This window comes from Protopterus annectens, chromosome 1.part1 (assembly GCF_019279795.1).
Source record: "Protopterus annectens isolate FY-2018-M chromosome 1.part1, PAN1.0, whole genome shotgun sequence".
Taxonomy (NCBI): domain Eukaryota; kingdom Metazoa; phylum Chordata; order Ceratodontiformes; family Protopteridae; genus Protopterus; species Protopterus annectens.
This window is the reverse complement of record NC_056726.1, coordinates 638183627-638196896: the sequence shown is the minus strand read 5'-3', so window position 1 is coordinate 638196896 and position 13270 is coordinate 638183627. Positions and strand designations below refer to the sequence as shown.

Here is a 13270-nt window from a genome sequence, read left to right as displayed (position 1 = left end):
ATTGCTTCCACTTCTGAATCCCTATCCAGTATATTAGGGGTTGAATGTATGGAACAGTGTTTACAGGACATTCAAAATAAACTGATAGACTTTGAGAAGGAATTGCTGAATACTAAGAAATTTAAGCTGAACCGTGACGCTACGACAGAGGAATGTCCGGTTTGCTGATCAGGAAGACGACCAGAGACATAATGGCGGCTTGAGCATCAGCTTGGATGTCTCTACTGAATGGGAGAGCAAATCTGGTGATTATCCTGGCCTTCCAGCAACCCAGGATGCTTGTTTTCTACAGAAAACATTTCAGAAGAACAAGAGAACCGAGTTTGCAGAGAGGGAAATGGCCAGAAATGGCAATGCGACCACTGAATCGGGTAACAGGCAACAGTATGATGGACAGTCAGCAGTACAACAAAGATACAAACGAGGTAGATGGAATTAATTCCAAAATGGCTTGTTTAGAGACTGTAATATGTAATAATGAAAAATGGATAATGTAGTTGCATATGTTGCAAATTTATCAGGTTGCACATTAAGTGATGCTGCATTTTCTGCATTAAACCATGGTTTAAACTTTATTCCAGCTGTCATGCCTAGGTTACATATTATTAAGAAAGATATGTTCTGTTTGATACGCAAACTGCATTTAGCTTCCTTTTTAAGGATAAACAGAATGTTAATAGCATGATAAATAATTTAAATAGCAGTATGTCTTGTTCTGAAGACTCCGAAGAACGTTTTTACTCCTGTGCTTTGAATGATGAAAGTGATGAAAGTTTAGAAGCTGCTAACGCTTACTGTAAGCTAGATAAATCTAAAATTTAAAAGTCAATTTATGCCCCATGTACACACGAAGGTATGCAGAATTTTGCAGCCATGGTGGACTTTGCAATAGAATCAGCATACTTAGATTTTATTAATAATAAAAAAACAGTGTGTTCGATTTAATTTAACTAAATCAGAATGGAAAGCATTGCAACAACTTAGTAAAAATGAAGATCCTGTGGTAAAACCAGCAGAAAAAGGGAACAAGGTTATATTAATTCATTTTTCTCAATATATGCAGATGTGTTTTGACCATTTAAAGATGCTGAAACTTATAAAATGTGTACTGCTAGGGAGTATGAAATAGCTATGCGGAAATTTAAAGATTTGTTACAAAAAGGAAAACGTTTGGGATATTTTACTAAGGATGATGCAGATAAAATATTTAATATTGATAACTGTGATATGGCAAAGCTTTATTGCTTGCCTAAGATACATAAAGATATTTTGCACCCACCAGGTCATCCTATAGTGTCGTCATGTAACTATTTTCTCAATAATATGGGCATATTTCTGCATAATTTTCTTTTGCCATATGTTATTAAACAAAGTTCTTATATTAAAGATAGTGCTGACTTTCTAGAAAAGGTATTACCCTTGACATGGACTAGAGATATATATTGGCTAACAGCAGATGTAAAATGTTTGTATACAAGTATTACTCACCAGTATGGTTTAGAAGCCTTGCATAATATCTTGGGAGACAGTCCCCTTGTATATTATATTTTAGAATTAGTAGAATGTTGTTTGAAAAACAGCTATTTTGAATTTGATAATCAAATAGTTCATCAATTAAAGGGCATGGTCATGGGGGTAGCATTTGCCCCCATGTATGCCAATATTATGATGAGATTTTTTTAACTTGAATTTTTGTACCAAATAGGCTTCTTTAAAAAGTATGTAGTCAAATATTATAGATATATTGATGATTTAATTTTTATATGAGTATGGAGTAGAGATGAAGTGACAAACTTTCTGGATGATATCCAAGAGAATAGATTCATGTTGAAATGTGATGGTTTCCAGTTGGGAAACAAAGTGAATTCTTTGGACATTAGTCTAGAAGGAAGTAAGAGTGGGAAAATTGTTACTAAGGTATATCGGAAATTTCAGGATGGCTTACATTTTTTGGACGTCTCCAGTTGTCACCCCCCCATCTCCTGAAATCTCTTCCCTACGGAGAACTGACTAGGGTAAGGAGGCTGTGTAACAACACAAAAGAAATACATAGTGAGTTAGAGAAAACCTCACAATTGTTTATCAAAAGGGGTTATAGTGCAGATGAAGTGCAATTTTACTTGGACAAGGTCAAGAAAGGCATTATATGTAAACCTAGTAGTAGTTATAATAGAAAATATTAGAATAGAACAAAAGAAAAATGAGATAATTTAAAGAAAATATATGCAGTTATGACTTATGATTTGTTAGCAGAATAAGTAAAACAAACTATTAAGTTCCATTGGACTTCTTTGTTAAAATATAGCGATTTGGCAGATATACTTGACAAAAATTAATTTTTTTCATTCAGAAGGGGTAAAAATATAAAGGACATGTTAGTCCATGCTAGATTTATAAGACCTAGTATAGGTCTGAGTTATAATCCTGATTTTTTGGGAACATATCCATGTACTAAATGTATAATATGTCAATATATAAGTAGGACATTTCAGTGTATTAATGGAATATATTTTCAACCTAATGCTAAGTTTTCATGTAATACAGAAAGTATTGTGTATGCATTAAGATGCCCATGTGAAATGTTCTATATAGGTGAAAGTAAAAGGGCGTTCAAAACCAGGATGCAGGAACATGTCAGAGACATCAGAAATGAGAAAGTAGAGAGCCCACTTGCAATGCATTTTAAAAAAAACATCACAATAGTAACCCACAAGGCTTATTAGGAACAGTTTTGGAACATATTCCTAGTACACAATATAATAGCAATGTAAAGAAAAAACCTTTATATAAAGAAACTCTTTTATATTGAAATATAGCACTTTAGCCCCTAGGGGCATTAATATAGAATGCAACTGGGAAGTTTTTATATGAATTTTGTATTTAAAATGTTTTAATTAGTTAATTAATGATTGACTTATTGATTTATTGATTAAATGATTTATATTATTGTATAAATAAGTGCTGCATTTTCTGTGTATGTATTCTCCTTAGAAGGCTACCGCCGAGGTTGGATTAAATATTTATTGTGGAAGATTCTGGTTTTTGGTCGTTTATATCTTGGATTTTACTTTTGTTTTTTATTTTATTTGTTGTGAAGTACAATTGCAAAGTATCTTGCAAAGGTAAGAGAAAACATCTCTTGTACTTTACAAAAAAAGCACCTAAACAGGCATGTCCAAGGGTCAGCTTAAGGTGATTTCTCCTGCCTCAGTCAGCATACTGAGGCAATGCAGCAACTGCCTCATGTACACAGACAACCCTCTCCTCCTACCACCCAACACTACAACCTGCAAGAGATGCACTTACATAGCCAAACTGGAACCAAGATTGTGCTAGACAGTCAAGAGGAGAAGGTTAAAACCTGCACTACACCTCAAGCAACACATAGTCCTTCAAAACCCACATCATTAACACCCACACATAGCAACACTAAGCCCACATATGTAGAGGCCCTTAACATTAACCTGCCCAAGCAACAAGGACCTCCGATGCTGAAACACAAACAAACACCAGTCACAGCCAAAGTGACACATAGCTCACACTGCCAGTGTGCCACCCAACAACAGCCCCTAAGCCAAGACAATGTACCCAACACTTATAGTCATAGGTGACTTTATAGTCAAGCACACTGATGTCCCACTCACCAGGCTGAACAAGAAGAAAATTGCAGTCAGCTGCCTGTTGGGTACCAGGATCCGCCACATAAGGCATGCACTCAAGTCACTCCACAACAAGTACAAATACGACTCTGTCATTGTCCATGCTGGAGTGAATGACTTGAGACATACCTCCCTATACTACATGAAAAGAGACATGGAAGAGCTCTCAGATCATGTGGCCCTGGCAGGTATGACCCTAGCCCTGAGTAGCATCCTGCTTTTACCCAGAATGATACCACAGTATAAGGACAAAATGATTGACTTCAAGAATTTGCTAAGCTTCTGGTGTCATTCAAAGGGGATCCAGTATCTATCTGCCTGGGACGACATGATTGACAAACCACGATACTTTGCCAGAGATGGTCTGCACCTGTCGCCCCTGGGATTCAGGTTACTAGCTAAAGCTCTTGCCACCCCTATAGTGCCTTTGTTAGGCAAGGTTCAAAGGACAAAACCACCACCATAACAGATACAAGCATACAAAATCTATACGTAATGCTACTCAGTACTGGAAGTCTAAACCTCAAAATGCACTCTCTCTCAAGGCACTCCTAAAAATGGAGAACATCAATATCTGTGCAGTAACTGAGACCTGGTTCAAGGCTCCAGAGACCACCCCTGCAATACCAAGCTACAACTCTTACCACACTTTTCGGCCACCAAACCAAGACCGAAACACTAAAGATGGAGGAGTGTCCATATTCACCAAGGATATTCACACCTCCAGGCTTGTTGCCCAACACAATGCATCTGAAATTCTCCAGGTGCAACTAACACTAGGTAAGACTGCAATCCAAATTGTAGCTTGCTAGAGATCCCCCACCATGCCCCAAGATTCTCACTCCACCTTTCTAAACATACTGGAAAATATTAAGATACAACCAAGCACCATAATACTGGGTGATTTCAACTACCCTGCCATTAACTGGGAAAACTACTCAGGTGCCAACATCTTTTCCCAACAGTTCTTATAATTCATAAATTCCTATGCCCTGGATTAACTAATCCATTGTCCCACCAGGGGCTCCAATATCCTAGACCTGGTCATTACCAACATGGGAGATAGATGCTCCACACCAGTGGTCATCCCCTCATTGGTCAGGTCTGGCCATAAGCTAATCACCCTTGACATCCACATCCCACCCAACCCCCCACCCCAGTAAGGAAACCTCCATAAAAAAACTTCTCCAAAGCCAACTTCATGCTACTAAAGTCAGAAGTGACAAACTTTATGACTCCCATGCAGACGGGAGCTGAAAGTTCGACTGCTGAATCCTACACTAAGGCACTGTATGAGCACATCCACTCGTGCATGAATTGTGCCATCCCAAACAGAACCAAAACGCTCGACTCCAAAAAAAAAAGGAAGCCAATCTGGTGGCTCCCTGTCATAAACAAACTATACAATAGAAGGAAGAAACTGTTGCAGAAAAGGGGAAAATCCTAGGATGCAAAAACTCTTTTACCAACCTCAGTAAGAAGCTGAGATCCCTCAAAATCTTCCAAAGCTAGTTACGAAAATAAAATTGCCAAAGATTCCAAAGACAACCACAAGGCATTCTACAGTTATGTCAAGAATCTAAATGGCAATGCTCAGATCTGCTCTGAGCTACAACAGAATGGCATTAAATATACTGATCCCAAAGATATTGCCAATATCCTGGCAGATCGATTTAGTGCCAACTTCATCCCTCTCTCACCCCCTAAAGGGCCCATCTCAATACCACAAAGATTGCCAAATTCCGGTAATCATGACCACACAGGTAGAAGCCACACTCTCCAAAGCTAAGAATACAGCATCCATGGGACCAGATAACATCTCAGGCTGTGTATTACATGAACTACAAAATGAACAGCTACAGTTATCCCACTCCACAAGGTGGGATCCACCTTGGATCCCTGGAACTACCGTCCCATCAGTCTGATGAGCCTGATATGCAAGGGCATGGAGCACATTATCATGGAACTTATAAACAAAGACATTGGCAACCTTCAAACACTGGACCCCTTCCAATTTGGGTTTGTGAAGGGCTGATCTTGTCTCCTGAACCAGATTGACTTTGTCAAATTTGTCTCCAGAGCTGTGGACGAGGGTAAGGCAGTCCAAACAGCCTATCTGGACCTCATCAAGGCCTTCAACACCAGCCCCCACTCTGGAATCATAGATAAACTTACTGAGCTGGGCATAAATCCCTACGTCACTCGATGGGTTGCCAACTGGCTTACTGACAGAACCCAGACTGTAAAAGCAGACGACTCCAAATCCATCTCCTGACAAGTGACAAGTGGAGTACCTTAGGGTTCAGTCCTGGGACCGCTCGTGTTTGGCATCTACTTCTCTGAAGTACAGGCTAACACTAAGGGACTCTGGCTAACAAAGTTCACAGATGACTGCAAACTGGGAGCCATTACTGAATCCCCAAATGATGTGGATATTCTATGAAAGGGCCTTACAGAAACAGATGCTTGGTGCCAGAGCCATGGGCTCAAGCTTAATGCCAAGAAATGTATAGTTACCCCTTTGGGAAAAACCATGTACCCATGAATTACCACATAGGTGGCAGTACACTAAACACCGAAAATGTGATGAGAGACTTAAGGACACAGGTGTACAGTGGTCTCACCTTCGATAACCACATCGCCACAACAGTCAGGAAATCCTTCTATGTAGTACACCTCATCACTAAGGGCTTTTCATCCAGAAAAAAGGAGGTCATTTTCCCACTGTACTCATACCTCATTAGACCCATTATAGAGTACAATGCCCCATTTCGTATGTACCTCACAAGACATCTGCAACAACTGGAAAGGCCGCAGAAATACCTCACTAAAAGAATCACAGGCCTAAAGCAGATGCCCTATGCTGACCATCCATAAAAACTCCAACTATACTCTGTGACATATCGTCTACTCAGAGGTGATCGCTGCTTAGCATATAAGGCCATGTCAAACCCTGAGCTGTTGGACATGCTCCACTTAAAAAAATCCCAATCCCAAGCACCAGGGATCTAAACCTTGTCATCACAATGAACAAAACATGCTGGAGGAATAGGTTCCTGACCCAGAAACTCCCCATATTCTGGAGTAGACTGCACATACATGTCAAGCAGAGTGCTTCCTTGGCCCTCTTCAAAAGGAACCCTGACAATTGGATGGGAGATAGGAAATTCACCTCGGGGATCACGTCAGTCACCCTGCTAGACAGGGGTCCAGGGAAGTAAATATTGTGGGAAGAATTATCCAGGGAATTGTTATGGCTAGGCTTGTATAGGCCCTAGGGCCGATAGCCTAGTACCAACCTATGAACCTATGAACCTAAGCCACTGCCTTGACTGCCGGACCTCTATGTTGAGACAAACCTAATCTGATTGACATTGCTAGGCAAACCATTGCTTCTCCACTCCTGTTACCATCTGTTCTATATCCTGCCCCAATATTTGTCACCCTGCAGGATAACCATATAACTGTGATAGAAAAAAAAAGCTACACTGAAATAGTTGCATTTTCAGCTGCTGTGCCTTATAGATCCCATCACTGCATAGTACTAAAATGGATACATTGATTAGAATTGCCTCACTATACCATATTCACACAACTAAAACTATTAACAGTCTATTCTTCCAACATAAAACATGCAAAACACTAAGAAATATTGTTTATCTTTTACTCTTGCTCTAGGGCTCTTCCCTCTCTTGGCAAATTCTCGCTATACCCAATTAAATGAAACAAAATTGCAGTTAACTCAATGTATTCCATTTATTCCTCTAAAGATTAAATTTAATTCCCCTTTCAAACAAACAAATTAGCACCGTGGAATCCTTCAAGTTACTGTTGAAACATCTCCCAAAGTTCTCATGGCTTTGTTCATGCACCACACCTGGCAAATCTGCAAAAGCTATCCACTGTATCCCAGTCCTGCTCTAAAATGCACTTGGCCAGTAACCTTCCACTTTATCCTGTGCTATTTTGTCTTAACCACATATTCTGTACTTTATAGTTTTCAGCTTTACATTATTATGACAGTTCACTTTACCACAGTCATATTATAAAATACTAAGGGTCTAAACTTTTCTTGTCTAAACACTCATTTTAGTCTACCTCTGAATGATTTTTCATATTATTGTATGCCTATAACATGATTATGCAACGCTTGTATGTTGACTATTCAAATGTCTTGTCAGTGTCTTTTTTCCTCACTACTGCATGCCAAAACAATCATTCTTTTTTTTCTCATTGTTATATGTTTAAAAATTTCATCACACTATGTATGTGTATGTATGTTACTTTCCCTCTGTAACTTGTGAAGCTTCACTGAAAAGGGGTTTTCCACCTAGTCAGGTTTTCCCAGTCAACAAATCAATCAATCAGTAAATGAAAAAATTCTGAAACCTGTCCTAAGGTTAAGGAGCTACAAAGTTACTTACGTTCATAGATTAGTACTAGGCTACCTGCCCTTGTGTGCCATTTTAAGCCTAGCCAATTACCCCATGTGACAGTCAAGCCCTGCACCTTGTGTCTGTAAGGTAAGCACCTCCCACATATCCCACTTGTATTACTTTGTGATACAAAGGCACAGCACCTAACATGGAGGCTGTGATTTACAAAATCTGTGGTGGTACAGCGGTAGCGTTGTTACCTCACAGCAAGAGGTTCTCCTGTTCAATTCTCAGCTGGAGTGCCTTCTGTGTGAAGTCTACATGCCCTCCCTGTGGTTGAGTGGCCTCCAAAAGACATGTGTGAATGGGCATGCCTTCGCTGAAGGTTGGATGTTGGGCTTGCAACTCAGCACCATAAAAAGTGACCACCAATTATTAGTGGACTGGAGTTCCGCTGTGGCGACCCCTAACCAGGAAAAGACAAACAAATGTGAAAGAGTCAATTGTTCATTCATACAACTTTCACTAAACAGATTTCAATTTATTTAATGACAAAGAAGTGGCCCATGTTCCCTATGACTGCACTTAGAAAGTGAAGGGCAAGTATCTGTCAGTGTGCTGGCATAATATAAACAAGAGCATCCTGCATACCAAATCTGCTTCCAAAATATTAGATAAGAGCACAGCCATAAAATATGCACTGCAATATGTCTCCTCAGGTATGGTAATTTTACTCCATGTCTTTGTTTATGTTATTTTTTTTATTGCATGTTTGTATGTAGTTTGGAGCTTTTCTCCTCGGGTCTCCACTGAAAATGAGCCTTTGGCTCAGGCAGACCAACCTGGTTAACAAATATCAAATCTTCTTCTTCGTTCGGCTGCTCCCGTTAGGGGTCGCCACAGCAGATCAACTGTTTCCATTTCTTCCTGTCCTCTGCATCTTGCTCTGTCACACCAACCGCCTGCATGTCCCCTCTCACCACATCCATAAACCTTATCTTAGGCTTTCCTCTTTTCCTGTTACCTGGCAGCTTCATCCTTAGCATCTTTTTCCCAATATACTCTGCATCCCTCCTCAGCACATGTCCAAACCAACGTAATCTTGCCTCTCTGGCTTTGTCTCCAAACCTTCCAACCTGGGCTGACCCTCTAATATACTTATTCCTAATCCTGTCCATCCCTGTCACACCCAGTGCAAATCTTAACATCTTCAACTCTGCCATGTCAAGCTCTGACTCCTGCCTTTTTGTCAATGCCCAAATAATAAATAAATAATAGTAAAAGTTAAATCAGACTTCTTAAGATTTATTGTAATAATCCAGCCCCAAACAATGCCAATTGGTTGTGTATGTTCGGGTCTATATTAAAAGACCGAACATTCACAACCAGGAATACGACAAGAGTGACACATAAATGTCGAACAGCTAAAACAGTGAAACATGTAAACATCGAAAAATAGAATGCCAAATGCATTTCTGAAAACAACAGTGGCATACAGGTAAGTAAAACCTACTCAAACCTCAATAAACACACTTTTGCAGGGGGCAAGCCCCCCTGCACCCCCCATGTGGGGGGCTGCACCCTCCCACACCCCCCTACTTATATATACCAACTCCGAGATCGCACTACAGTGGGGAAAAGGATATATTTCCTCTTCCTCATGATCACCCTGTGGCCAAGGAAATACATTCAGCATTCCAAATTTCGATGTTTACGTGTTTCGCTGTATTAGCTGTTCAGCGTTTAAGTTGCTGTTGTCGTATTCACAGTTGTGAATATTCGGTCTTTTAATATAGACCCGTATGTTCAATATATTGAGGAGTGGGCACTTGTCAGGTAAGAGGAAAAGCGGAAGGCCTAAGGTAAGTTTTACAGATGTGGTGAGAGAGGACGTGCAGGCAGGTGGATGGTGTGACACAGCAAGATGCAGAACACAGGAAGAAATGGAAACAGATGATCGAGTGTGGTGACCCCTAAGAGGAAAAGACGAAAGAAGAAGAAGATTGGAGAGTGGGCACTGAACACTTTCTTGAAGCAACATATAGCACCAGAGAAAAACACACATCAACGAATTTGAAAGAAGATCAAGAACTGAAGAGTAGATTATACAGCTCAATATTCTTAATGTTTCAGATTAGAACAATGTCCTTTCTAAAGAAACTTGATAATTGCCAACCATTCCCTTCCTACTTATGTAATAATTTTTTTCCAAGTACGTATAGTAAATATATAAAAACTTGCATTCCTGTTGGAGGGAAACAACACCAAGATGCACCTATGTTCCACCAGTGGCCACTGCCATTGTTAGTTCGATTACATCAAAGATCCTTACTTTCTTTTCCGCCTAACCCCTTTCTGTGTGCTATCATCTCTCTTCTGTAAGACAGGAAGAATAAACAAAACCTAATATATTCACACAGCCTAAGCTGGCAAAGGCAGCACTGAACAATCATGAAAAAACATTATTTCTACCTTATAAATATAAACAGTTGCACTAGTCCAGTTGCTCCATCGAAGGAGCTCAACAGACAACGCATTAGTTTTCAATTCTTCCTATCTACAGATGGCCTTAGGAATAATTATTTACATGATGTGGCTGGCCAATAAGGAAACGGCTGTTTGCTACTTTGCCTTATGGCCCAGCTAGTCTCCATAGCCACACCATTTCTACATCCACTAAAAGAACAGGGATATGTGTCATAAGGTGTAACAGTCAAAGTAAACTACAGACTCACACAAGGTAATATTTTTTCAATACTTTGAACTTACTGCTTCTGCTTTACACACTTTGTACTGTGTGAATTCTGCCAAAATAGAAAATGTGATTTATCTTCATTAAGTTTAATTAGAGAATTTTAAAATAATTTTATTAAATTAAAGGGAAGGGCCTGCAGCTTAGCAACCTGGTATCACAAGCTATCCCTGCTTCTCTATTGAGTGTTCACTAATTAGAAAGTACTGTTGTTTGACTTTGCCACAGATGACTGCTAATGCCCAGGTCATATGATGTGTGCCTGTGAAGCCACATCAGAAATTTCATAACCTCAGAAACTCTGGTTAAGGTATCAGTGTACTTAGTATAGTTGAGTTATTCTGTTTCTGTTGTAATTCACAGGAATCTCATTCAGTCCACTAATGTTCTCCACTTAAGGAAAATTACATTTATTTATATTTTTTGTTACAGATAAAAAATGGAGAGATTTTCCCAATGCCTGCACTTGACATTACAGTCATGTTCCCTGCAAGGACTCCAGCATGGAACATGATTCTCTACCTGACTGGATTATCTGTTTCAGAGGTAAGTTATACTTCTGAGAAGTAATAGATTTCAACGGATTACTTTTGTGCTTGTTATGTAAGTGATCTGCTCACTATAATTTATTAACTGTAGGACATTACACTCATAGACATGATTTTACTGAAGATGCTTACTTACTTTTCTTTCCTACTTCAAGGAACATCATTATTTTGGTACCCATATAGCCTCTACCATCTGCAGAATATAAGAAGTTGCCCATCTGATACTCTATGGTATTCAGAATCTTGCCAGATAAGTTATTGTCTCCCTGTATGCTGCTGTTATTAGACCAATTATAGCAGGCCACACCCTATCCTGTAAGTTGTTCATACACCATCTGGTGCAATTGGAGAAGGTACAAAGATTTTTCATGAAGAGTATCATAATACTTCAATGCTTGGTTTATAGACAAAGACAGCAGCTTGGTAACCTTTTAAAATGTTGAGACTCGGATTGCCTAGTCCCAAAATGTGGAGACCAGATGACCAAAAATCTGGATGTATATGTATATGTATATATATATATATATATATATATATATATACATATATATATAATATTTTATATATATATATATATATATATATATATGTGTATGTGTGTTTGTCTGTGTGCATGTGTGTGTGCGAGTGTGTGTCTGTGTGCGCACACGTGTGTGTGTCTGTGTTTGTGTGTGTGTACATGTGCGCACCCATGCATAAACACAAACACATACACACACATACACACACACACACATACACACACACAGATATGCACACACACACACACATACACACACACACACACACACACATATATATATATATATATATATATATATATATATATATATATATATAGGTTTACTATTAAAATGTTGAACGGCACTATGTCGACTGTACTATAGTCGAACACGGAAGTTCAAAAATAGTAATGTTGACGTCAAAAAAACAATCTGGGAATGGTTTTAACATGGGTCGAGGTAGGTGTTCAGTATTATTCAGAACTACAACCATCTCCCCTACCTCGACCCATGTTAAAACACAGTCCTAGATTTTTTTTTTGTCGTCGACATTACTATTTTTGAACTTCTGTGTTCGACTATAGTACATTCGATGTAGTGCCGTTCGACATTTCAATAGTAAACCATATATATATATATATATATATATATATATATATATATATAAAACACACACACACACACACACACACACACACACACACACACACACACTTAGAATGAAATTACCATTTCTTGGAATATTCCCTTTTTAAGAGATATGGAGATTTCTGAGGTGATATATGTATGTCCAGGGGTTGTGCAAGTCCATAATTGTAAACTGCCCAGCTTTTTGCAGAATGTCCAGATTTTTCCTCATTTTTCATTTGTTTTTCATAAAATCTGTGTTTTTCTGGCAAATCTTTGAGTGTTGATGTTACTAAATAATAACAGACATTTAAGTTTCAGTCTTCATATCCTTCAGAAAATATGTTAATACAAAACATGTTATTCTACCATGTATAAAATTTTATAGTAGGGATGTTTAAAATTTGTCCCAGATTTTGGGCCTCTTTCCCACTATTATTTTGGCTTTGTCTACATTTTTTGCAGTAAGAAGTTCAGAGGTACATGCAGGGCTGCATGCCCCCTGCAAAAACAAGTTTAAAGGAGAAGACACTCTTCTCCTGCATTTCAGTCTTTTTTTTGTCTTTTATATTCCGGGTCTTCACATTTCATTAAGCAGTCTTGCAGCTCTCTCTCTCTCTCTCTGTTGTCTTTATTGTATTGTATTGTCTTCTTAGAGAAGACCAGCACTTGACCAACAGAGTATTAAGGAACACCTTGTCTGAAATATTTTTCTTTGACGATATTCCTGGTGACCTGAACACAAGAAGACACTCAGCTTTAGTAAATGTTGATATCACCAATACTAACAAGTATGTCAAATTTT

The 13270-nt window shown here is 38.8% G+C and overlaps 1 protein-coding gene across 1 annotated transcript in view; it reads left to right on the top strand.

Annotated features, from left to right (window-relative positions):
- Positions 1–13270, top strand: part of ITGA1 (integrin subunit alpha 1) — a 2125719-nt gene that overhangs the window by 1929261 nt on the left and 183188 nt on the right. The window contains exon 25 of the mRNA XM_044077325.1: positions 11220–11333. Coding sequence (XP_043933260.1) covers positions 11220–11333 — 114 coding nt within the window. The remainder of the gene's footprint in view (positions 1–11219; positions 11334–13270) is intronic.